The sequence below is a fragment of the Panthera leo genome, chromosome C1 (genome assembly GCF_018350215.1).
Source record: "Panthera leo isolate Ple1 chromosome C1, P.leo_Ple1_pat1.1, whole genome shotgun sequence".
In the NCBI taxonomy this organism is placed as follows: Eukaryota; Metazoa; Chordata; class Mammalia; order Carnivora; family Felidae; genus Panthera; species Panthera leo.
Window position 1 is genome coordinate 163470537 of NC_056686.1, and position 27725 is coordinate 163498261.

At 36.7% G+C, this 27725-nt stretch overlaps 1 protein-coding gene across 4 annotated transcripts in view; it reads left to right on the plus strand.

Annotated features, from left to right (window-relative positions):
* Positions 1 to 608: 608 nt before the first annotated feature.
* MTX2 (metaxin 2) overlaps positions 609 to 27725 on the plus strand; it is a 65800-nt gene continuing 38683 nt past the window's right edge. For 2 of the 4 annotated variants that reach the window (XM_042949207.1, XM_042949209.1), the window contains exons 1-3: positions 609 to 835; positions 22797 to 22844; positions 23838 to 23884. In XM_042949207.1, the coding sequence (XP_042805141.1) occupies positions 796 to 835; positions 22797 to 22844; positions 23838 to 23884 (135 nt within the window). In that variant the 5' untranslated portion in view covers positions 609 to 795. Of the gene's footprint in view, positions 836 to 10218; positions 10270 to 17980; positions 18068 to 22796; positions 22845 to 23837; positions 23885 to 27725 lie in introns of those variants that run through there. The other 2 variants (XM_042949210.1, XM_042949208.1) reach the window with 2 other exon arrangements.

A 27725-nucleotide genomic window follows, 5' to 3' on the forward strand; every position in this document is an offset into this window, starting at 1 on the left:
CTCTTTCTGCCCCTCTCACCCACCTCCAAAAAGGAGAAGTGTGTGAAACTAGAGTATCTTAGTCTGCAAGATGAGCTTCATTTCGGGTAATAAAGTTGATGGACAAACTGTCTCTCAGCTTAGGTGTTAGTCTAGCCTCCTCTCTAGCAAGCATGTTTGAATAAAAGAATAAACACTAATGTCTGTCCATGGACTTATCAACCTAGCAGTATAGTGGAACAGAGGAAAGTTAACGTGGCATACTCCCTGAGCAGGCAGTTTAAACTCTCTGTTTCCTTACCCTTAAAATGGCTATCACAATACCGGCTTACTGGGTTGTTGAGCTGACATGAAACAGAATGCTGTTAATACCTTTTTTAAAGTGCCTGGTATGGCGTGCTTAAAAACTTTACTTGCTTACAAAATTCTCGTTTACAGAAAGGATACTGAAAACATCCGGGATCCCCTTTTCCGGATTCCCCTTTTCCCCGGTCGGCAACCACGCACCCAGGTCCATGGAGCGCTTGGCTGCGGCGGGGAGATTTGCATTAGCAAACCAGGCGCGCGGGGGGAGGGGGGCGGAGTGGCGCCGGCGGAAGCGCTCTCGCGCCACTGTCAGCTGCGCCGGAAGTTCCTGGTCGGGCCTGGCGGTAACCTTGGGGTCCTCGCCGCCTCCGCCGCCGCCAGGGTGGGCTGCGCGAGTCTGAGCCTCAGCCGGGTCGGGACTGGTAGCAGCTAGGAGACGCCGGGGTTGTAGGAGAGGACGCCGAGGGCCGTGGGGACCAGGAACTGCGGGCGCAGGACCGCCCAGCCGACATGTCTCTAGTGGCGGAAGCCTTCGTCTCGCAGATCGCAGGTAGCGCGCGTGGCCCTGGGCTGCGGGTGGAGGCGGGGGCGGCGCAGGGCAGTCGCCGGGAGCAGCGTGCGGGTTAGGGCTGCAGCTTTGCCTCAACCTTGCGGCATTAGATGCAGAACCCAGGCCTGGGGATAGAGGCGGGCACGGAGTACCAGCCTCGTTTCACAGATGAGAAAACTGAGGGGGGACACTTGGCCAAGGTCACCTAGCAGGGGCGGGAATACCGCCTTCCTTCTCGTGGGCGTACTTTGGTTCCCCTCCGGTTAGGTCAAGAGGGGTTGGGGTGCGTGAAGGATGTCGTGGGTTGGCATGAGGGGGCGTGGCTACAGGGGCCAGGTCTTGTAAGGCTTCATTCAGTCTGAGAGTGAGGTTGGCCTCCGTCGTTGGACCTGAAGTTTAAAGTGATTGTCACTAATGAGTTGCCCTTGTTACCTAATGTTGTTGAGGGGCTACCGAAGATCTTGCTTTCTCTCCCAGCACCACGATATTGCCATCTGCTAGGTCTGCAGGATTCGTCGAAAAGTCAATCTACATATATTTTTTAGAAACACCTTTGATTTGATGGACTGAATGTAGCTGATGTAAATAAAATAGATTTATGTTTTCTGTTTTCGAGGTTCTTACTGTAGTGGAAGAAATTAAATATTGTTGAGGAAGTGAGGAGACTAGACACAGGTATTGTAGGTATGTATTGATGGGATAATCTTTAAATGGAGTTAATCTTAACTTTCCAGAAGTATTTTCAACATGAGTAAAGAGACAGTTACCAGGATAAATAGGTACATTTAAAATGAAGTCGTGTCTTGGAAATGGAAAGTACTGAATGTGTCCTAAAATTTGTAAAGTGGTTTTCATTGCATTGCATTTGTGTGAACATACGTTTCTTTTTTTCTTTTTCACTTAAATACATTGTTTTCTGGCAGAGAGGGAAGCCCTCACTAGATTAAAAGCTTCATGAAAATAGGGATCTATTTGTTTTGTCCCCCATTGTATCCTGAACACCTGTTAGTTGGTGCTTAGTAGAATTTGTGACCCGAGTCAGTGAATAATCTTAAGATTTCAAACAATGATTATTTCTCTTTTTACCGCTTATGTTAAAAAAAAAAAGTTAGATCACTGATTTAATTTCCATTTCTGCAATGTTAAAAAAAATCAACCATTTCATATTGTATGCTGATAATGGTATACTGTATGCATGTATTCCAATGTGTGATTTCTTCTAAAGAAAAAAAATGATAAATGTCTTTTAGTAAACTTAATGAGTTTGGACTTTTGTGTCAGTTAGTAAAATTTAAGAATTTCTAGGAATTGTAATCTGTCTGTCATCTTAGCTGTTTGTAATGCTCTATTACCCTAGAAGGAGGCATTTAAAGATGGAAAATTCAATAAATGGTGTTGGGCCAGTTCCTAAGTCATAACACCACAAGAATAAATTCCAAATGAATTAAAGATTTAAATGTAAAATAAGAACAAGAACCAAATTGTAATAAAATAATTAGAAAATATAGGTGGTAATTTTCAATAATCTTGGGTAGCAGAGGAAGCCTAAGGACACACAGGATCCAGAATCCTTGGGAGAGAAAATTGGCAGATTTGATTGTAGAAAAATTTAAAAAGCTTTATATGATAAAAGACATACGTTTCTACAGATTAATGAAAATATCAGCAGAATCCAGGGTAAAGGATAGGAACAGGCAGTTCACAAACAGGAAATGCAGATGGACAATGAACATATGAATAAATGCTCTCCGTCAATGAAAGTAGATAGTTTTCCAGCTAGTCAGATGCACAAAAATGAGTATGATAATTTCTAGTACTGACAAAGGCATGGGGAAAACATCTACCTTCAAACTATTGGTGAGTCTATAAATTATTACTACTTTTTGGGAACTTAATATAGCAGTGTTTATTAAAATATCATCCTTTGATCCAGAAACTTTTCAGGGAATTTATTTGATAAAAATATAAGGACTATTGTTTAAAGCAATATGCATTATAGCATTAATTTTAATAGCAAAAAACCAGAAATGTACTAAATATATGCCAAATTACGGTATGCCCACATTATTACAAATACTAGAGATCAAGAGATACATCTGTTAAATATATTGGCTTGAAATTTATGATTATCTTAAATAAAAACAAGTTATAGTATAATATATATATTGTATGAACCCCATTGTTGTTAAATAAATCCTATATAAACATGTATATGTTTATGTAAGCACAGAAAAATAGAATATTCAACTAATTTTAACTTGTAATTTTGGAGTAATAAGTGTAGGGAGTTGGTGGAGGGGGGAGGAGCTACATTTCTGAATTGTTTGAATTGTTATAATGAGAATATTTTACTTGTGTGGTTTAAACAATATAATTAAAAAAATTTAAAAGATTGTATCTGGACAAGCAGTGAAATAAGGGTGGCCAAAATAAACAATTTATATGAAACCCTATGTTTGCCTTGTTAAGTGACTTTTAAGTGTGACTCCAATCCAACAACTATTCAGAGTTTTCTATTTCTGGCAATAATATGGTTTTCTCGGAAGAGATCAATCTCAGGAGATTAGAGGTACATATCTATATAGTTCTATTATAAATAGAATAAATAGTTGTGAATCTGTTTTTGCACCTGAGAGCTTTATTAACAGTGTGCTTATTCTTCTTCCTTTCAGTGGATGTGAGCCAACACACTGACATTTCTTTCAGAAACATTGAAAGGCATCTTGCATCTATCTGTGATATTCTTGAGAGCCTTATTATTAAAAAAATTTTTTTTGAATGTTTATTTAGTTTTGGTGGGGGGGAGGGACAGAGAGAGAGGGAGACACAGAATCTGAAGCAGGCTCCAGGTTCTGAGCTGTCAGCCCAGAGCCCGACGCGGGGCTCGAACTCACGGACCGTGAGAGATCATGACCTGAGCAGAAGTGGGACGCATAAATGACTGAGCCACCCTGGCGCCTTACCATTATTTTCTTTTTTTTTTTTTAAATTTTTTTTTTTTTTAATGTTTATTTATTTTTGAGACAGAGAGAGACAGAGCATGAACAGGGGAGGAGCAGAGAGAGAGAGGGAGACACAGAATCTGAAACAGGCTCCAGGCTCTGAGCTGTCAGCACAGAGCCCGACGCGGGGCTCGAACTCACGGACCGTGAGATCATGACCTGAGCTGAAGTCGGACGCTTAACCGACTGAGCCACCCAGGCGCCCCCCATTATTTTCTTAAAATGCAAATGCGACTCTTGTTTTAACATCTTCATTAGTTCCGTATTGTTCGCAGGTGGAGTGAAGTGTATAAGACCTGTAATAAGTAAGCCTCATCTCTTGTCACTCTTAAATTCTCACCTTTCTAAACTGTTTTAGAGTTCATCTTTGGCACATGTTGTCCTCTGCTTGAAATGCCCACTTTGCTTTTGTAACTCGTTTGTCCCTTAAGACTCTGGGCACATTTTAACTTATAAATCTATCTTATGTTTTTTCTTGTCAAATGAGAACTGTTTGGCTTTTTTTCCTTTTTGTCTGATAATAATTATGATACCTGGCCTTGTAGACAATGAAATAATATGAAGAATAAAGTAAAAATCACCTAAAATCGTAACACCAGGTTAAGACTTTAAAGTTTCACCCTCATCATTAAAACTTTGGTGAGCAGAGCTATCTTCTTCTCTGCCCCTAAATTAAAAAACAAATGAAACAAATTATCGAATGTACATATTTTTTTGGAACCTGTTTTGCCATATATCATTGAGATTTGTTTCCATGTCTGCAAATTGAATTATTGATCATCGTTTTCTGTGGTTGCATAGCATTTCATTATAATGAAGAAATCATAACTTATCCAGTCTTATTTTGGTGGGTGTTTAGGGTGTTGTATTAGTTCAACCAGAGAAGCAGAAGCTGTAGGATTTTGATCTCTAGCTCTACCTTTGGCTCTAGCTCTAGCTTTATATCTGTATGTCTACACACACATGCATGGACACATACGTGGAATTGGCTTATGCTGTGGTGGGGGTAGGCCAACCAAGGACTGTGTTCACAAGGCAGGTAGCCAGGAATGGGAGATCCAGGAGGAAGAAAGGGTACGTGCAGCAGGTGCTGCTTGCAGTGTGTGGGCTCATAGGCCCTCTCTTTAAAGACTTCAGCCGATTAAATCAGGCACACCCCAAGATGATCCCTCCCTTTTTTAAAAAAAAAAATTTTTTTTTTAAAATTTATTCATTTTTTAGAGATAGAGAGATACAAGCATGGGTGGGGGGTGGGGCAGAAAGAGACACAGAATCCAAAGCAGGCTCCAGGCTCTGGGCTGTTAGCACTGCGGGCTGGAACCCACAGACCGCGAGATAATGACCTGAGCTGAAGTCGGATGCTTAACCGACTGAGCCACCCAGGCATCCCGATCCCCCTTTTGATTAATGTAAAGTTAACTGATTAGGGATTTTATTTATATCTGCAAAATCCCTTCACAGCAGCACATGGCTAACAGAGAAGGAGTTTATATGCTACAAAATGGCTCTTCTCTTTTGTTTTCCCAGGGTCTGCTAGAAAATGTCCCTTGCAGCTTATCCTAATCAGTAGAAAGAGAATTCTGGCAAATGTGGTTCAGTCTAGTCAAGTTGATGTATCCTAAAGCCATCACTGGTATATATGATTTTTCTGTGATGTCAATAGTGCTTTCATAGACATATTTGTGTATCTCCTGAGTAGTTTCTTTGGATAAATTTCCTAAAGTGGAAGAGGATTTTGAATTGTTCTTATTACTTAATAATATGGAAAGGAAGGGTAAATTATAATTTTGAATTTTAATTTTTTTTAATTTTTAATTTTTGAATTATAGCTTGGATCTCTAGGTGATGATATGCTAGATTTAGAACCTTGGAAGAGGGATAAAAATAGTCCTGGATATTGAATCATTTTCAAAATCTTTTGGAACTGTGTATTTTCAATAATTATTTGCTTTTTGTTGTTGTTGTTTTGTTTGTTTGTTTTATGGCAAGATTTTTCCAATACATCATAGGGGAGGGCTGAGTATCCCCATTTGGGTTGTGTGAGCCCATTTGGAGCCAAAGAGGATGGAGTACTGTGATGGACAGACCGGACTCTTGCTTATCCCTGTACTAGGAGTGGCTCCAGGCTTTAGGGCTCCGCAGACCCATCATACACACAAAAGGAGAGAGGTGCTGAGCCCTAAGCAGCAGAAATCTCCCACAGTGTCAATCACTTCTTTTTTTTTTTTTTTTTTTTAAGATTTCATTTTTAAGTAATCTCTACTCCTAAAGTGGAGCTCAAATTTAAGACCCCAAGATCAAGAGTCACACGCTCCACGGACTGAACCAACCAGATGCTTCATCAGTCAGTCACTTCTTTCACCTTGTTTTTACACTTGTGGTGGACTTTGGAGTAAGTCAGACCTGGCTACTCACTAAATGTGACCTTGGGTAAATTACTTGCCTTTTTAAGTCTCAGGTTTTTTTGTTTGCAAGATGGTTTCAATTTTAATTTTAATTAAGAAAATTTTAAAGATGATGAGAAAATAATAATGCTTAACCTTGTATCTGACACACTGTAAGCATCCTTTTTTGAGCCACTGTTCTAGATAATTGATATACATAATTGCTAATACTAACAATTTGATCCTGTTTAAAAAAATTTTTTTTAATGTTTATTTTATTTTTGAGAGAGAGAGAGAGGGACGTAGAAGATCCTAAGTAGGCTCTGCAATGGATAGCAGAGAGCCTGATGCCGGGCTCAAACTCAAAAACCGGGAGACTCATGACCTGCCCTGAAATTGTACACTTAACTGACTGAGCCTCCTAGGCACTTCTGATCCTGTCTGATAGATATTATTCTTGTTTTATAGATGAGGAAATTGAAGCTCTGTTGGGTAGTAGAATATAAAGGTTAGGAACTGGGCCATTGGAGTAAGACAGAAATGAGTTCTAAGCTCAGCTGTCCCTCTCGTTCTGTGATTTTGGGCAGACTGTCCCAGGCCACAGTTTCCTTATTTGTAAAAGGGGATAATATGTTTTATAATATATATTAAGCACTTAGTATAGGGTGGTACATAGTAATGTTCAGTACATGATAATTGTTGTTACTACTTTCATTGCCCGAGAGCCTCTGAGGATGTTCCATTGGTAATGTTATCCTATTGCCATTTTGGACAGCATGTTGTCCAAAGTATCTTTATTTTTAGTAAGCCTATACCATCTTTCTGAATGACCTTATTACTTCACCAATGCCTTTCTATATTTTAAGCATATCAGTTAATTTCATCATACTGTAATTATTAATCTTTTGAAATCAGTATAATATCTGTTCTGTTCTTTATTTAGAAGCTCAGTAAACTATATAAGGGATAAAAAAAAGAAGACTTTCAATATTTCATTTATCTTTGTGGACATGTGGGTGCTTAATTATTTAAGTTTATTAATAACTTCATTCTAGCAGTAGCATTAATTTATAGTATGATCTGGGAAAGTAGTTTTATGGGTTCCATGGAATCCATTTCTAAGCATCTTCAAAGTATTATCAAGACAGGCATGTTTACATTTTTTAAAACTATTTATTTTGAAAGAGAGAATGAACATGAGTGGGGGAGGAGCAGAGAGCGAGAGAGAGAGAGAGGTCGGGGGACAGAGAATCCCAAGCAGCCTCCATGGTATCTGCACAGCTCCCAGTGCAGGGCTCCATCTCACCAACTGTGAGATTGTGACCTGTGCCAAAATCAAGATTTGGATGTTTAACCTAGCGAGCCACCCAGGTGCCCTACAACATTTTGTTTTTATATCAGCAACAAAGTATTGTCTATTTCATCCCTCTTCCATGTAAGTACTAGGAAATGTGGACTTTGACAGCAGTTCAGAAGGGTACTAGAAGCTCAAAGTGGAAAACGTAGTTTAAAAGTAAAATCGAGGGGCGCCTGGGTGGCTCAGTCGGTTAAGCGTCCAACTTCAGCTCAGGTCACGATCTCGCGGTCAGTGAGGTCGAGCCCCGCGTCGGGCTCTGGGCTGATGGCTCAGAGCCTGGAGCCTGCTTCCGATTCTGTGTCTCCCTCTCTCTCTGCCCCTCCCCCGTTCCTGCTCTGTCTCTCTCTGTCTCAAAAATAAATAAACGTTAAAAAAAAATTAAAAAAAAAAAAGAGTAAAATCGATGTGTTGCTATTGCTCACAAGGTTTATTGAGAATGAAGAAAATGATAGTCAAAGCTCTTAATACCTGCATGCCTTATTATCTAATGATGAAGTTGTAGCAGATAATTGAAAATATACACTGTGTTCAATTCTTTTGTTCTCGAAAATAAAGATTTTTTTTTAGTTATTTTCACTTAGTATCCTGAGGATTCTCCAGTACTGAGGAATGCACCTAGGAATTATTGAGACGTTTTCAACTGGCCATCACATTTCAGAGAATCTTCTTTCATTCATATCAGCCACATGAATAGTCTCACACTGTAGTCCTTATCACCCTGGAGTATTTGAAGATGATATTGAAGGGGCAGATGGAGAAGCAAAGCAAAGACAAAATAGGTTATACTTCAGATTAGAGGCAAAGGACAATTTATTGACAGCCGTGTGGCCTATTTTATTTTATCATACTTATATTCATGAATAGGTTGGAAACCAAATTCTCAGAGGCAGTGTTTTGTTGTCTTTTAGAAAAGTTTGATATGATGTTAAGATAACTTGAAAGTTTCTGACCTTGAAGTAGTCCACAGTTAATTATAATGTGAGTTTTAATTTTCTTGTATGCTTTATTAACATTCCGTGCTCTGAAATTACATGATTTTTAGTTGTTTTTGGTGATGGGTACCCCATAAAGATTTCATCTTATTTCTGTGATGACTTTTGAGTTATTAATTAATGTTAGCTCAAGTCTTCCATATATGAGTGAAAAGTGAAAAAAAAATCAAACTTTTTAACATTTTTCAAACATTTTTTAAATTTCTTGGTAAGCAGTTATCAGATGGACTGAAGATACCAAATGGAGACGAGATATTAAATTCAGGCTTCTCATTTTTTGTTCAAAGACAGAAGTAATAATATTCAGCAAATTCAGCTACAGACATTTATGTGTAGAAATATTTGCCTTGCCAGTAAGAGAAATGCATGTTTTAATTTTTTATGGCTTTGTAAATGATCCTTACTCTATTCTTGAACACTTTTCTTATTTTTGTACGCTCTATAAATGAATCATGGTTTTGAACTTTTCTACATCAGTAATAAAAATGAAATTTGATTGGTTAGTGATAAAGAGGGTTATTTTCATAAAAACAATCATTTTGTCATGGCAATTCCCATTAACTGTAACTGCGTTAGCAAAATGGAAACCGTAAAAAGCATTTCGTTGTGCTTACACACTTAGCTGTGTTTTTGTGCTGATTATATATTTTTATCTTTAAGAACTTTTATAAACCAAAGAAGTTTCTTTATGACTTAGTCTGCATTTGGGTTTTCAAAAAAGTTTGTTTGGTATATTTATCCCAGGGGATACGGTATCCTTAGATACTGAAATGGAATTGCCTCACACACGTCGTATTTCGTTACCTGTTCAAACTAGAACACTGACTAGAACTTCATACAAATAAATTGTATCATTTGTTAGGCCTGAAGAGGGCCATCATTACTCCAGCATTTATTTCTGTAAGTTAGTATTGGCAGCTGATGCTTTAATGATCTGGCCTTTTGACCTCCTTTTCTTTTGATTGTTAGCCTTTACGTTATAGCAGAATGTTTTGGCTTCGTGAATGAGAAGTTTCTGATTTTCTTGTTTTATCAATTAAAAAAAGTTTTTATGTCAATAAGAATGTAAAAATAAAAGCTACTTTCTTTTTTTCATTAGGCATTGTTATCATTGTAATTTTTACTATTCATCAATTTGATGACGTACTTTGGCTAGTGGATGAGAATTGGTTATATAATGTTAGGTATTTATGTAGTAGTTTCTATTTATTTTTTTTAGTTGAGATTGTGAATTATTCTTGATATATTTTCTTCTCAAACAGATTTCTCCTTCTTGTCATATATACTTGTACTGATTTTCCCACACTATCATGTGGTGGCTATTTGGAGAAGGTAAAATCATTTTAGTCTTAAATATTTAGAAAGGGAGATAATGTCTTAGAAGTCATGGGGTACAGTTTAAAAACAAATATAAAGTATGTTTCATTATTTACTGTTTTGGATTATCTTTGTATCATAGGTAAATGGCTTTACTGGTCTGCATTTTATGAAAAGATTATGGTAAGCTTTGAGTTTAGCTAGCATACTTAAATCATTTTTCTCTTGGATTCTTTTTTTCCTCATTTCCTGAATAATGTAGTAACTGCCAACAGACCAGAGTTTCTGATGGAGGTATGCCATTGTAGTTACTGGGTTCCAAATTCTGGAGGTCAGGGAGCAGTAATGTGGTCAGGAAGCTGGAGAGTGAGATTTCAGGAAGGTAAAGTTTCAAAGTAATGGATTAATAAAATGGAACTGACTAGAGGGAAGGTGAAAATACCAAAATCCATGCCTGAAGCAGTAAAGTGGGGTTTGTAAATGTGACATGGTCAGGAGTCTGATTTAGATGAACAGAGGGAATTCTGAGGCTTCAGATGGATTAATATTTAATTCTGTCTTTAATGATAGATCTGTGACTAATATAACTATTAAAACTGTAACTGTTCAGTTATTATTGTAGTATACAAACCACACCACAGCTTAGGGATGTAAAACAGCCATTTTATTATGTTCATGGATTCTGTGGGTCAATAATTCAGATAGGCCACTGGAGAGATTTCTTGTTTCTACCTCACAGTGTGTGGATACTCAGCTGGAAAGACACAAAGGCTAGGGATGATCTGATAGCTGGAGGCTAGAACATCTAGAAACGTCTTCACTTACATGTCGAAGAATTGCCGATTAGGAACTCAGCTGTGATTGTCTTCTGGAATATTTATACATGGCCTCTCTATGTGGCCTGGACTTCCTCAGAGCCTGGAGGCCATAGAGAGGTCAGACATTTAACTCAGTTCTCCAAAGGCGTATGTTCAAGCCACCAAAGGAGAAGATATATCACCTTTTATGACTCTGCCTTGGAAGTCTTGAAGCATCACTTCTACCATATTCTGTCAGTCACAACAGAGTTACAAGTCTGCCCAGATTCAAGGGGAGGAGATTTAGCTTTCACCTCTTGATAGGAGGATGGGGTAGGTGGGGTGTTGGTGAGGTTCTAGAAGAGCTTCTAGAACAGGATATACTGTTGTGGCTGTCTTTAAGAAATATAATGTGCCGCGGTAAACAAGGTGGTAATAATACTGGTGCAGAGGGATCAGCTGAGTTTAATTAAATCTGGGAACTGACTAGTCCCATTCATGAACTAATAGAGGTTCTAAAATGAGGTGGGGGTGGATGGGATGTGGGTGTGGGTAGAATGGTGTGTAAAGGTGGTAGGGTGTTATTGCACATCACAATTATCTGTGGAGCTCTCTAAAGCCACGCTTGCATTGCATGGCATCTCTCAGACCTCATCCATGCACTTGCACACACATTCCCTTTTTTCTCACCAAAGGCCTGTTACGTGTGAAGGTTAAGGACAGCTCTAGGGCAAGGATATTTTCAAAACCTCCATAGATGATTGGGTTGTATACCTCGGTTAGAACCATTAAACGATTTGGGAGAGAAAATGAGTTTATGAGTTTTTACTGTTGAATTTAGTACACATTTTTGTTGAGATGTTAATTTTGTTTGATGATTTTATTTCCAGAGTTATAGCAACTTTTTGCTGTCAGATATTTTTCAGGCTTTAGATAGCAAAAGACCTGCTTGATTTCCTATAGAATATATTTGTTAGGTTGAGTACTTAATTTGTGCTGGGTCCTCTGCTGGGTGCTGGGTTACATAGAAGAGCAGAACAGTTCTTACCTTTGATGAACTTACATGCTTATGCAGAACACATCGATTGAAACGGATAATTTCTTTCTTCCTTCCTTCCTTTTTTTTTTTTTTTTTAATTTTAGAGAGAGCGTTAGTGGGAGAGAGGGGCAGAAGGAGAGAGGGAGAGAATCTGCACTGACAGCGCAGAGCCTGATGTGGGGTTTGATCTCACCAACTGTGAGAACATGACCTGAGCTGAGACCAAGTGTTGGATGCTTAACCGACTGAGCCACCCAGGTGCCCCCAAGATGACCATTTTTTAAAAGAGAATTCAAATCTTGCAGCCCAATTATAAGGTTCATATCTATTCATGATCACATGTAGTTGACCTGCTTTTTATTGGAAATTAATGACAAATGGCTGATTGTTTTTATAATGTGACAAAGTCTAAACATGACCATTTGAGAAGATGACACGTGTACTTACTAAGAAAGAATGGAAGGTTTTATATTTAACTTGTATTCACTTTAGCTTCAGTTATTGGCTTGTTGATGCTGTGCATTAGTCTTCTTGACCCTTGTTAACCTTCAGAAGTTTGTTAGTTTTATGAAATTGATTTTTGAATGCCATTTTGAAATTGATCTCCAGTTTCACATAGATAGATTTAGATGGTTCATGTTCAAGTCTCATAATGATGAACTTAATTTTACTTTCCTATTGATTGCATCTAATGGAAAAACTATCATTTAACCACTTTGGTTCCAAAATAAGTGATGCTTCGGTTCATTAATCTTAAAGGCTTACTCTGGAACACTGTAAAATTGCAACATGCTAACTAAGGCATGTTTTAAAACATGACTTTAAGCCAAATGCGCAAATACTTAAGTAGAATAAGATGGACAGAAATCTTGAATAAAGTTAATCTACATATAGCCTCACTACCACATTCTGAGGCAAATGAATGAAAGAGGTGAAAAGAAGTTAATCTTAAATCAGGTGCATTCTGTGTCTAAGGGACGGTCTTTTTTTTTTTTTTTTTTTTTTTTTGTGGTATTTACAGACCATCTGCATCAGAGTTACTGGGAGTGCTTGTGGCATGTTTGGATTCTTGGTCCTCATCTCTATATGGTATCAGAATTTCAGAGTTTAGGGTTTGGTGGAAATACATAATTTTATGAAGTTCCACAGATGATTCTTACATACTAAGGGTTGAGAACCACTGTTGTAGGATGATTATAGTTGCTTTAATTCTAATATTTAATTATCACCCAAGAATGTTTATTTTTGGCTGTGTAAGTTGTTAGCTAATACAGCTGTGTGTTCACTGACTGGAACCAGACTACCTGGGGTCAGACCCTGGCTCTTAACACTTATTCACACTGTGACTTTGGGCAAATTACCTGTGCTTGTGTCTCAGTTTTGTAAATTAGGGATAATAATAATAGTCTACTTAATAAAGTTGTGAGATAGTTAACATGCCAAGCACTTAAGTGCACAATAGACACAGTAAGAGTCTTAAAATTTCGTTTGCCTCAACTTTATTGAAGTATAGTTTACATACCCTTTGAAGTGTACAATTCAGTGATTTTTTTAAATGTTTATTTATTTATTTTGAGAGAGAAAGTGTGAGCAGGAGAGGGGCAGAGAGGGAGAGAAAGAATCCCAACCCAAGTAGGCTCTGCACTGCCAGCACAGAGCCTGATGTGGGGCTCGAACTCACAAACTGTGAGACCATGACCTGAGCCAAAATCAAGAGTCAGACGCTTAAACGAGTGAGCCACCCAGCTGCCCTTCAGTGATTTTTTTTAAAGTTTATTTACAGAATTGTGATTATTACCACAATCTAATTGTGGACCATTTCCATCACTCCCAAAAGAAATCCCTTCCTCATTTACAGTCGCTTCCTATTCCCAGCCTGAATCAACCATTAATCCACTCCCTATCTCTGTAGATTTGCCTATTCTGAACATTTCAGATAAATGGAGTAATAGTTTGTTTTCTTCAGTGACTGGCTTCTTTCACTGGGCATAATTCTTTTGAAGTTCATCCCTTTTGTAGCATGTATCAACATATGGTTCCTTTTCATTGCCAAACGCTATTCTTTTGTATGGGTATGCCGTATTTTGTTCATTCATCAGTTGATGGTCATTTGGGTTGTTTACACTTTTTTGACATTGAGAATAAGGCTGGTGGGAACATTCATGTACAAGTCTTCATGTGGATATATGTTTTTTTCATTTCTTCTGGGTGCATACCTAGGAGTAGAATTGCTGAGTCATATGGTAATTCTGTGTTTAACATTTTGAGAAACTGCCAAACTTTTTATATTCCCACCAGCAGTATGTGAGAGTTCCAAATTCTCTACATCTTTTAAACATTTTTTATTTTGTCTTCTTATTCCGCACCCCTCCCCCCCCCACCCCGAATCTTGTTGATTATAGCCATTCTGTGCCTGTGAAGTGGTATCTCATTATTGTGGTTTTGACTTGGATTTCTCTAATGACTAATGATATTAAGTATGTTTTCGTGTGGTTGTTGTTTATTCATATATCTCCTTTGGAGAAAAGTCTCTTCAGATCCTATGCCCATCAAAAAAATTGTGGGTATTTTTTTTTTATTTTTTTTTATTACTGAGTTGTAAAAATTCTTTATTCTGGATATCAGCTTTATGTGTCTTGGAATCTTAGCTGTTACCACCACCATCATCATTGTCATTACCTACCTAGATAGAAGTTTTAGGTAGTGTTTGACCAGAACTGACTACGAGTTTTCTTGAATTTTCAATCTGTTTTGCTTTCTGTCCTCTGCTTTCTGAATGGCAGGTTATTAGAACCCATTTGCCTTGGATAGTAATTCTCCTGTATCATTCATCCATATGCCCTCACTTTGGGTCATTTTAATTGCCCCTGTAAAAGAGATCCCAGAATGCTCCTCAGTCCCTTACACCATGTAAGGACACAGCAAGACTTCAGCAGTTAGAGTCTCAGAAGAAGGCCTTCACCAGAGCCTGACTATGCTGGCATCCCGATCTTGGACTTCCAGCCTCCGGAATCGTGAGAAATTTCTGTTGTTTAGAAGTCACCAGTCTGTGGTATTTTGTTACAGTAGCCCACAGGGACTAAGACAGTAGCCTTACTACTGTGTTACAGAATGCTTACCTGCCAGTCTTTTCAGGTTTGTGGAAATGACACCATGGCACTGTACTTCTTTGTTCTCTAACATGAGCCATTTTCTGACATGAACATCGATCTCTGACTTTTGAGGCGATGGGACAATGGTTTTAAACTCCTTTTATGGGAAGGGTCACTTCCTGCTTAAACATCCTGTGTAGTGTCATTAAACATCCCCTATGAAACAGTAGCTTGGCGACATTGATATTTAATACTTTCATGATCAGTATTTTCTGGGATGTAGTGTTGTCTTTGAACTGTACTATAGTCTGCAGGTTAAATTACTGTTAAATCTAACACGTAGCTCTTAAAATTCTAGTTTTGATAAAGTCCCATGGCATCATACTTTAAACATCTTAAAAATGTATTTTATTTTTTTATTTTTTTTTTTACATTTTTATTTTATTTTTTTGAGAGACATAGAGAGACAGAGCACAAGTTGGGGAGGGGCAGAAAGAGAAGGAGACACAGAACCTGAAACAGGCTCCAGGCTCTGAGCTGTCAGCACAGAGCCCGACACATGGCTTGAACTCACAAACCGTGAGATCATGACCTGAGCCGAAGTCGGACGCTCAACCGACTGAGCCACCCAGGCGCCCCTTAAAAATGTATTTTAAATGAAGGCTTTATATCATAACTGCCTGAAACTTGATAGATGTCTGTGGTGATATCATGGAGATCATCAGCATAATATTTATGTCAAACTAGTAAACTTACTTCCTTCTTTCTCTGTGTGTCTTGCAGTAACTTGTCCATGTTTATGAGCTGCCAAATGCTTTTTGAGTGTTTTGTTATCTCAGTATTTGCATTCATACCTTTGGCAGAAGGCCATCCAAATTTAGAGATAGGGTACACATGTTTCTTACTCCTTTTGTATAACACTGTCTGAATAGTCGTAGGAAGCTGAAGAGATGACATACAGGAAGGAGCTTTTGGAATTTAGTTGCCTAAGGATATACTGGGTTTGACTTCATTAGTGCACAAATGATAGGGTTGTGTAGAGTTATTATAGCATTAATCAATTTGATGGATTGGAAATATGACAGTACTGAAGCAGCATGTAATATTAGTGCCTATTATTCTACAAATTATGTCTTCACCTACATTCATATGCCAGAAGAGTCATGTTATGCATTAAGAATGCAGAACTTAAAAAACAACAGAGGGCACTTCTTTCCATGGCCCCTCTCCTGCCCTCTTAGATGAGATCATCGAGATGTTTATTAGGTCATAGCATTTCCATACCGTGGAATAGTCTGTATTGAATGGCATAGATAGAACATCGCCCCTGGAGTGACCCAGGTTGATACTTGGGAGAATAATTTACCTGCAGGTAAAATATAGCATCTGTAAGAGACATAGGGATAGCTATATGTGAAGTTATGGACCAGTAGTCATTTCTCTAAAAGTTATAATGGACTAGTAGTAAAGAATATTGATTTTTTTGTTGTTATGTTGTGTTGGTTGATAAAGCTTAAAAATAGTAGATGCTTTAAACGTAATTAAATGAGAAGCAAATATGTATTTTGGGGGGGCTATGGGTATTGGTTTACCCTGTGTACATTTCTAACACTACATATGCTTTCGTTTATCTTACGGCTTTCAAAAGTCCCAAGAGTATGTATCCTCTTTTTTTTCTTTTAAACTTTGTTCTCTTCCAACATAAATACTTAAAGAATGGAGAAAATTTCTTTGAAAAATTAAAAAACACTCATTTTGATAAAAAAGCTTACCATTCCACTGAAGACTGAAACTTGAAGAGGCATCTCCTTTGCTTCTGGTAAAAGAGGCACTAAATATAAAATAATCATGGCAGTTTTGCCTCTGCAGAATTTGAGAGTAGGTAAAAGGCTAAGTAGGTAAAAGACTTTTAATAATGTTAATCGGATAGAAACTTAGTTATGAGGTGCTCTCATATTTGCTTTATTTCTAGATTTTTTTCTTTATAGAATAGGAATATGTTTTTTCTTTATAAAAATGATAAAAAAACTTTCATGGGTCTTTTGCTAGGGAATAAGAAGTCATTCTGATTTTAGATAATTAATGTCGGCCACTAAGTACCTTAGAGTAAGTCATTGCTGTTATGAAAATGATATAGTAGTTTCTTATTGTGAAAGAATTTCTGAAAGGTGGGTAGTTTTACTTTGAAACTGTTGTAATAAAGATATTAGCTTTAATGACACTCAGACAAAAAAATTAAATTCAGCTTAATTTGTATCTCATATTTTGGCCACATTCAGTTTGGAGCAATTGAGAAGCCAAGTCTTTAATAAATAATCTTAGGACCATGGGAATTTTTTTGTATTCTAGGAACTTACTGCTTAGAAAGATAAGGTATTGACATAATGATAGAATAGAGTTGAAAGTAATATATGATATAAAACAAGTACAAACTGTTATGGACAATATAGATAAAAGAAATTAGATTTGTTCAGTGCAAAAGCCTTTTTGAGGTAGGTGGCATTTAAACTTGGTGTTGAAAAAGGTGTAGGATTTGGGTATTTGTGGTGAAAGGAGTATTCTGTCCAGAGGGGAATAAGTTGAACAAAGTCACAAAGGTGAGAAAGCATGAAGTATATAGCATTAAGTATTCTGGTGGGGTATGAGGGTCTTGTTACCACCCCCACCCCCCACTCCCCCAGTTAATTTGTGTGTGTTCTTTCCAACCTTTTCTCATAGTCAAAAAAAGATGATTTCACTAGAATAGAGGACTCTTCTTTGTTCAAGTGTATATGAGCAACTGGGTTCCCTGCTAAAATGTCAAATAAGTAGTTATTTAATTAGAGCAGTGTTTTCCAAAGTGGAGTGGGGTGTATACACCCTGTGTTATGTAAGACAATCCTTTCAAGTATAGGAAGAAAGTATTGGAGCTTGGACTTGAATTTATTTTTTAATTCTGTTTTCTTTTTTAATGTACGCTTTTTAATGTGCGTGATTTGTTAGCTTAGGAATACCAACCATATGATTCCTAAATCTGTTTGGACTTGAAATATTTGGACCTCAAATATTTTATCGATTGGGGTTAGATTTTAAAAAGTGGTAATGCCTGGGTTAGAGTTGTAGGATGTGGAAAGGGGACTACTGAGATGACTGGTCAGATAACTGAAGGCCTTTTGTTTGTCTTAGGAATGCTACAACAGGAATATCAAATGGGAACTATATATTTGATTTGAAACAAAGAAACAAATTTCCAGGTTCAGGGTCAGTGCACAGGTAAGTTTATAGAAGTAGATTCTGCCAGTTATTTAGGCAGCTGCTTGATAGTTTTGTATTTGGGTTATTGATTGTAGTATTAAATTTACTTGGTAAAGTTTTTTCTTTTTGGCCATGTTTTGTAATTTCTTTATCTTGTCTGCTGCATTCTTAACCCAAACAATACAGAATAATAACAGCGCTGATAGTGGTAATAATAAAAACATTTATTCAGCCAACATTTACTGATTGCCTATTAGGTGCTCAGTTCCAGGGATGAAGTAATGAGCAAAGACCAGAAATGAACACTGGATTCATGGTGTTTATGTTCTAGTAAGGGAGATAATCAACCAGGTAGTCCTCATATCAGTGTAAAAATGTTATCTTTGATAAGTGGTACAAAGGACTGTGTGTACTATTCAAGCTTGTAAAGAGAGTATTTGCACTATTTGGGGAGGTCAGTGAAGACATCCCTGAGGATAGGACTGGCAACATAATGTGTAGGGTCCAGTGCAAAATGGTAACATGAGGCTCCTTGTTCAAAACAATACCAAGACTGTAATAGCAGCGTGTAATAGACTTAAAATGAAGCGTGGAGTTGTTCTAAGTGCAAGCCATGTGCAGTTGCTCAGGTAGCACATCCAGGAAGCTGGCCCGAGATCTCAGCATGTGTGAGCTGAGCCATACTAGGAGTGAAAGATAGTGCCAGGGCAGAGGAAACAGCACAAATGAATCTTTGGGTCAGGAAGGAACATGGTGCAGTCAGAAGCTGTCTGAAGGCCAGTGTAGCTGGAGTGTAGAGTTGTCAGAGTGGAGTTATGATGAGGCCAGAAGGCAGAATGCCAGAGAGGTAGAGACGGTGATATGTAAGGCCAAGTTGAGGATTCTGATCTTTATTCCAAGAGCCACATTAACCATTGATGTGTGTTAAGTATAAAGTTTACTTTTAAGGCACAAATAATACCAGTGTCTTGCACCTTGATAGCATTGGACAGCATTCTCTCTCAGTCCCCATTTCCTACCAAACTCTTTTTCAGAAGCTTTGAGTTTTACCTTCTGTATTTATTCCAAGGCTAGCCTTTCCCAAAAGTAAGTTTAAAAAGGCAATGAATTCACACCAGGGAGTACTTTTGGTGGTAGAAATTGAACATAGCTTAGGTGAGTCGTGACATTTTACTCACTATTGAATTAGTCTATGGTCTAAAACATTTTAGGTCGATGGAAGTAAAACCAGTAAGAGATGAAAATGTTTTATTATTAAGATGTTTTTTTTTAAATGCTACAGATTTTTAAGGTCTATTGTCAGCACCATAATTTTAAATTCTTAATTTCCCTCTCATTTACATGTGGTTAGGAGCAAGGGGTGGATATTGACTTGTCTAGCCTTGGGAAAGATGTATAGGGAAAGCCGTTGCATTTTTGGGCTTTGTCTTTCAATAATAGGCATTCTCAGTAAAGAAAACCTCAATTAATATTGCCCAAACCAAGGAACAGCCATTCATATGAACAGCCATTCATAACATTCATATTTGTTATGTGTCATAATAATGTTCGTGATTCATGGATTTACTTATGAAGGCAGTTAATAGAGCTCATTTCCTAGAAAGATACCTGCATGGTTGGTTTGTAGATCCATTGCCATGCCACACTTAGAATTTTCACTTTTGGCACTCTATTGAATAACACTCTAGGTATTTCTTCTCCCATGTCATGTTTAAAATGTAATTATTTGAGCTGGTTCCAGTGGAAAATGCACTTAAATCAGTGATGTTTGTATACTTTGAGTTGCTCAAGGGTGAGATAGGCAGTTGATCATTTCTTGCATACTCTACCATTTCTTGCCTCCTCGTCCACAGATATAGTAGAATGCCAGGCTGCTAAACACACACACACACACACACACACACACACACACACACAGGCAATCTACTTGCCTTCTCTTTTTAAATGAAAGCTTCTATTTGTGAAGATAACATCAGATGTTTTGGCAGAGTTACTTTTTAGAGTTTATTTTCAACAGTAGTTTCTGAGTTGGAATGTATTTTGTATCATGGATCAAGGAAAAACATCCAGTTTTCACCCCTTCACCCCAGTTTGCATCTTTAGTTCCTTATTTATAACAGAGATTTTAGTATTTGTAGGCAACTTCTTTATTTTTATTTGTAGTCAGGTGTTATGTCTCAAGATTACTTTCACAAATGTCTGTTGTATTAGAACTGGAGAATTCATGGTGGTGATAATAAATTAACTGTTACCTGGAACTACTGAACACGTAAATTGCTGTTCATATGAGAACTCTGCAGTTTTGCAGTGTAGTTAAGTAGCTTCTGAGTAGTCACAGAATACTTAAATTATTTTGAGTATATGCTTAGCGCTAAGTGTATGTTATTCCATTGTTTTGAAAAGTAATCTTTGTTTAGTACATGTAAAACCCAGTTAACCATAAATTAAACCAGACTATTTAATTAGAACACTCCATTACTTTAGCCTAGTTGATAATGTTAAGTTCAGTAAAGCTTTGGTTAGCCTGAATGTTTAGGGAATAGAATGGTAGGTTTAATCAGATGTCTTTCTTTCTTTCTTTCTTTCTTTCTTTCTTTCTTTCTTTCCACAATTACTGTATGCAAAACATGGTCAGAGTAACATATAAATGGGACATATCTGTGCCCTCAAGAAACTTAGTTTCGGCATCTTTGAAATTTTTGTAGATTTTATTTTCTGCTTTATTGCTTTAATAAGATTAAGATGCATATAATTGAATCTTTTTTTAAATAATTGAATCTTCAATGATGTAGGATCTTATAACGAATGAACCTCATTGTATTGTTTCTCATATAGATGTAAACGGTGTAGGTGTGCTGACCATACAATTTATCTTAAAAGGTTATTTTTTAGTAATTCGCTGATGTCAGCTTGTTTTTGTTTCCCTGACTTTTATTTTAAAAACACTGTTACACAGGTTAATTGGACTCTTATTGAAATTTTACTTTGTTAAAAGTTTTACAGTAACATACAATAAATATGTAATTTTTACTGCTTTTTGGTATGTGAGTTGAAATTCAGTAGCTTTTACATATATATATAATATTATGAGCAACAGCATACAAAACTATGTATGGTCCATTGTTTGCTTGATGATTTCATGGTATTATTCCTAAATATGAGTTTGATTTTGTATAGCCCAAACCAAACCAAAAGTAGCATTTATAATTTATAATGATACTGTGTTTTTCTTTTCATTCTGAAGTATGAATAAAAACAAATTAAAGCGTTCCTCCCTCCACCCCCACTCCCTGGACTGTTTAGTGCATCTTAAGGAGAGGTTAAGAATTATAGTCAAGCCTGGACTCAGGCCTAACATTAGTTTTACTAGTAGCTTCATTTCACAGTGTAGGTACTGCTTCATCATGTTACACCACTTTATTTTTATGGAGTGGTGGTGGTGGGTTCAAGGCAATGGAATGTTCTAGAATACAGTAAGATTCTTCTGTAGGTTTAAATACCACCAGCTTATAAGGAAAGATGCATAGCCTGAAAGAGATATATTTGATTCTTTCATACAGTGATGTCTGTTTAAAACTTTACTTTCTTAAAAGTTTACAGTAAAATATTATAAATATTGTTTCACTTTTTTTCGATAGTGAATCAAATTCAGTATCTTATAAGTAACATTTTGGGATGTCTGCTTTTTGGAGGCTAAAGTAATAGCATATAGGCTGTTTTTAGTTTTTAAATTTTAACTTTTGGTGGCTGAAATGAACAAATCAGGAGACTATAGATGCTGGAGAGGATGTGGAGAAACAGGAACCCTCTTGCACTGTTGGTGGGAATGCAAACTGGTGCAGCCGCTCTGGAAAACAGTGTGGAGGTTCCTCAAAAAATTAAAAAAAGATCTACCCTATGACCCAGCAATAGCACTGCTAGGAATTTACCCAAGGGATACAGGAGTGCTGATGCATAGGGGCACTTGTACCCCAATGTTTATAGCAGCACTCTCAACAATAGCCAAATTATGGAAAGAGCCTAGATGTCCATCAACTGATGAATGGATAAAGAAATTGTGGTTTATATACACAATGGAATATTACGTGGCAATGAGAAAGAATGAAATATGGCCATTTTAGCAACATGGATGGAACTGGAGAGTGTTATGCTAAGTGAAATAAGTCATACAGAGAAAGACAGATACCATACGTTTTCACTCTTATGTGGATCCTGAGAAACTTAACAGGAGACCATGGGGGAGGGGAAGGGGGAAAAAAAAAGAGGGAGGGAGGCAAACCATAAGAGACTCTTGAGAACTGAGACTAAATTGAGGGTTGATGGGGGGTGGGAGGGAGGGGAAAGTGGGTGACGGGCATTGAGGAGGGCACCTGTTGGGATGAGCACTGGGTGTTGTATGGAAACCAATTTGACAATACATTTCATATTAAAATACATAAATAAATTTTCACTTTTGATTGGGCAAGATGTCTTCCACTTCTTCTCCATTAAAACAACAACAACAAAAGCAACAACAATACAACCTGCCACCAAATAAGAAACCAAACATGCACGTAAAAGAAATTATCTAACCTACTTACACAGGATACCATACCATCTAAGGTGGTGTGATTATTGCCATATATAGAAGGTAACCTTGGCAGTCGACTTTCAGTTAAATGCTCTAGGCAAATGTTTGTGCTTATTAATTTGGTTATTGATATGTGTTTGCCTTATGTACCTGATTATCACTGCCTCGTTTCCACAGCTGCAGAGCCTTGGCCCGAAAATGCTACCTTATATCAGCAACTGAAAGGTAGGCACTTGTTCACGATTAAAAATGGTTATGTATAAAAATGTACTTATTACCAAAAAAACCCGTCGATAATGTCATTTACCTCTGAGAGAACATAAAACATAAAGAAGGGATTCTCTCATATAATTTGTATTGGAGAGTTTGCCTAAACTTGTATCTGCCAGTGTAAACCAACTATTCATGGCCTATAAGGTTCTTAGTTTATTATTGACTCATTATATTGGCTGCTGTAGGCAGTGTAAAATGATGTGGTTGCAGGAGCAGTTGGCAGATTTACTGCACCAATAGCTGACACAGCAGATTTTTGAAGTCCTGTGGTAAAGTGGGCTCTCAGTAAAAAGGAACTGTTAAAATGTATAGGCTAGGATGGTTCAGGCTCCCTTTAGCAGCTCTTCATATATCATCAGATCACATTATGGACCCCATTTGGGGCTCGGCAGCCTGCTGCAGTTGTCAGAAGACTGCAAAGTAATGAAGACTAATAGGCAGCAGCCCTAGTCTTCTAAGCATGGAATTTTTATTGCTGCAAACTTGTCATCTTTCTTTTGTGTGACAGACCTAGACACTCTGTGCAATATTAACTGCAAGCTGGTTTTATATGGTTTTGAATGCTTTTACTTTTAACTAGAGGGGTTTGAGAACATACTGTTTTGCTTAATGAAAAGAAGAATAATATTTCTTGAAAACTTGAAAAATGAATTTGTTTTTAAGTGAGTGATTTTAATTAAATATTGTTGATGAAATACGATAAATGGTCAAATAGTTTTGGAGGAAATAGTCTTGTTTTATCATTGTGTACATATTGTGATAATTTAATCAAAATTATGATTGCACAATAGCATTGATAGAGAACTTTGTAATTACTTTGATGAAAGGCTGTACCTTTTATTTTTCAAAATAGGAATAGTGTTTTAAAATCAAAACATTTATAAGTGTATTATACTTGTTTAGCAATCTCACTTTTGACTCGGACCTTTCGTTGTATTTCCACAGGGGAGCAAATTTTGCTTTCTGACAATGCAGCTTCTCTTGCTGTGCAGGTAAATATGTAAATAATGTAATATTTTTTCAATTTGAGTTGCAAGTGTTTTTTCCTCACCAGGAAGTCTCTGATGTCGTATGTGTACAGTTTTTCTGTGTGATTTACCATTATCAATATAACATCTCATCTGTGAACTGCAATTTTATTATGCAATATTTTCAGTTAATTGTTATCAGTATATAAAAGAAAAGTCTTCATTCTTTTTATAAAAATCACTTCTATGCTAGATGTATTCTCTTCATAGTTTAGCTTTTGACTAGATATGATGGTGTTAATTATTTGTGGTGACAAGTTCATTTATGGATACAATTTAATAACTTATTTGTAAACATTTATTTACCACATATTTTTAAGCATCGTTCTTTCATTGTGCTCATTCTAGCCTAAATCCTTTTGGCAATCTTAAAGTAGACATACTCTTCTCTGGCTATTCCTTTTGTATTTATGATTGTACTGGTATCTGTTACCCCCAGACCACTTATTGACTGCAGTGGCTCTTTACATTGTAGATCACAGTTGTGGAATCCAAAAAAAGGCTAGTGGTCCTGTAAACTTTACACTGTACTATAGGAAGAAGGGGATATGTGGGGATTATTTGCTTTAAAAACTAATATAACAATGTATATTAATTAACTGGAATTAAAATAAAAACTTAAGAAAAAAAAATTCTTACAGATATTGCTAAAGGGCCCGGTATAACCCTCAGTGATTCTGTTTCCGTCTCCCTTCTCTTTCATTGTACTGAATTTGCTTATCATATGATTAGACTATCGATAACTTACGCATACATAAAAAGGGAACAAACCTAACTAGTATTATAGATCATTTTTTTACTTCATGTAAATTTAAACAAACTCTATATGTTGTTTGATTCTTTTTTTGGTACTTGACATTGTTTTTTATATTTGTTCATATTGATAGATGTACCTCTAATTTATTCATTTTTATTGATGTATGTTATCCCACTGTATGAATATCCCACAATTCACTAAAAAAAAGAAAAGAGAGAAATGTTTAGGTAGATTTATAGAATTAAAATTATTCAGATGTTTTACAGTTAGCTATTATTTATTTAGTTAGCTTACATAGTTTGAATCACAAAGAGGATTTTATTGTGGAACACCTACAAGATAAAAGAGAAACCTTAAGACGTGTGACATTTTTGGGGATGGGACTGTGAGCTTCTGGAGGACAGAAAGAAGGGGAAGAGAAGGGCCTGTGAGCTTTTGCTGTGTTCTAGGCATGATATTAGGCACTTGGTCATCTCACATTTTCTTATTCAACTTGGTATTCTCTGGGTTTACCGACTGACTGGTCGCATGCCATTCAGTACATTTTTGTGTTCTTTAAGACGGGGGAAGAAGGAAAACATGGAAAGAAATATATTTGGACAATAATTTATTCATATGAGGATCTATGAGTATCTTTAAGTTTCTTTCTTTTAGATTTACTTTAAATCTTTTTACCAAAAAAGTAAATTACATTTATTTTATTTATTTACCTTTATTTTATCTTTAGATACTAGTTTTATAACTAGTGTATTTTTTTCTTATGTTCACTTTAGAGAAGCAGAAATTCTCGGTGATTGTATGCAATAAATATGGACTTTATGCTGCTGTTAATCTTGTTTTTTCTTTTTTTGGTGAGGGAGAACTTAAGTTTAGCTTTCAGATACTTAATAAGTAACATAGTGCCTAGCATACAGGATATACTCAGTAAGTATTTGTTGAATGAAAGGTTTGTAAGTGTGGTGCCTGATAACTGATAGCACAAGCAAATTATTAGCTGTGTATAAAATAGTATTTTCAATGTTTCTCTTTGAAAAAATAGCTTCAAGACACAGTGAATCTTTTAGTTGAAGCACTAATTCTTTACCCTTTTTTTTTTCATTGCCATTTTTGGGATAACTCTTTCAGGACCTGATGAAAACTGTAAAACATGTCTCAGAAAACATGCCAGAGCGCATACACAAATGGAAACATACCTAGACTATTCTGCACGTGGTTGCAGGGGTTTACTGATCTTGCTGAGGCTATCTGGAGATCCCCTCTGAAGAGCCCCTAAAATTATTGAAGTAATTTTTACCAAATAAGAAGGTATTTTGAGTAGGAATAGACCAGGGGTTCTCAACTGAAAGAAATTTCTACTCCACAAAACACATTTGTCAGTGTTTAGACATTTCTGGTTGTCCTAACTGTTGGGGATGATGCGATTGGCATCTGTTAGGTAAATGCCAGGGATGCTGTTAAACATCTTACAATGCTCAGTACAGTCCCTTCACGACAAAGAAATACCCAGCCCCAAATGAAAATAGTGTCAGTGTTGAGAAACCCTGGAATTAACTAGTTTTCAGTGCAAACCAAGATACCAGTATATTACCATTAAAAAAAAATGTTTTAAATAATCTGGGGAAGGGAAGAAAAAAAGAAATCTTAGTGTGTACTTTATTTAGTAACTCTGTTTTTATGGTTCCTATTAATTTACTTTAACCGTGGCTTTTTAAATCATAGTTGCAATTAAATATAAAGCCAGAAAAAAAGAACCTTTTAAAAATGCAGAATTTTGCTTAAGCATTTCAATTTTTTTGTTATCCTACATATGTCACTTAGATGATAAATTAACCAGCATATATTAAAAATTCTTGGTTTTCTCCAATATTCTTTGACTTGACAGCTGATAGTAGCCATGACTATAAATGTGACTTTTCCAGATATCTGATGTAAACTTTATGGAGTAATTTTCTTCTATATATGGACCAGTATCCGTTTAGAGGAATCAGTTAAATGTGTAAAATTGATGAAAACAATGTGACAGGTATCCATAAACTGGATATTTCTAGAAGATACCAGATATAAAGCATCAGATATTTTAATAGTCTGCCAGTTAAGCCATCAGGAAATTTAAATTTTACCTACCACATAGACTTGGCATTTATTATATTCTTGGAACTAAGTGGTCAGATCTTTTTTGATTAAAGGAACCCTTATGATTTCAGTTTAAAAGAAAATAGGGGCGCCTGGGTGGCGCAGTCGGTTAAGCGTCCGACTTCAGCCAGGTCACGATCTCGCGGTCCGTGAGTTCGAGCCCCGCGTCAGGCTCTGGGCTGATGGCTCGGAGCCTGGAGCCTGTTTCCGATTCTGTGTCTCCCTCTCTCTCTGCCCCTCCCCCGTTCATGCTCTGTCTCTCTCTGTCCCAAAAATAAATTAAAAAAAAAAAAAAAAAAAACAAAAACGTTGAAAAAAAAAATAAAAGAAAATAAATTTTTTTCCCATGGCTGGTATTTCCTCTTAGATTTGCTTTTTTCCCCCCTCATTCACAAATTTTGGTGTTACCTGAAGTGTTTGCCTAGTCATATAACAATCTTGTATGTTGAGTATAGTGACATATTAGTGTAGCGTGTTCCTCTGGTTCTCATGAGCAGTGTGTGTGTGTGTGTGTGTAGCAGTATATATGTATGTATATCTATATATACATCAATCTGTGTGTGTGTTTGGGAAAAGAACTTTGATAATAATTCTGTTACTATTGTCTCACTTCCTAAACCTAAACCAAAACCACTGTCTGACAGATGTATAATGTATGTAAAGTCGGCCACATACGTGGTTTAAAATTTTGTAATAGTCCCATTAAAAAAGATAAAAAGAAACAGATGAAAGTAACTTTAATAATGTTTTATTTAACCCAGTGTATCAAAATATTATCATTTTCACATGTAATCAGTACAAAATTTGTTAATGGGAGGTTTTTCTTGTTTTTTGAATTTTTTTAAATGTTTGTTTATTTTTGAGAGAGAGAGAGAGAGAGAGAGAGAGAGAGAGAGAATGTGAGTGGGGAAGGGG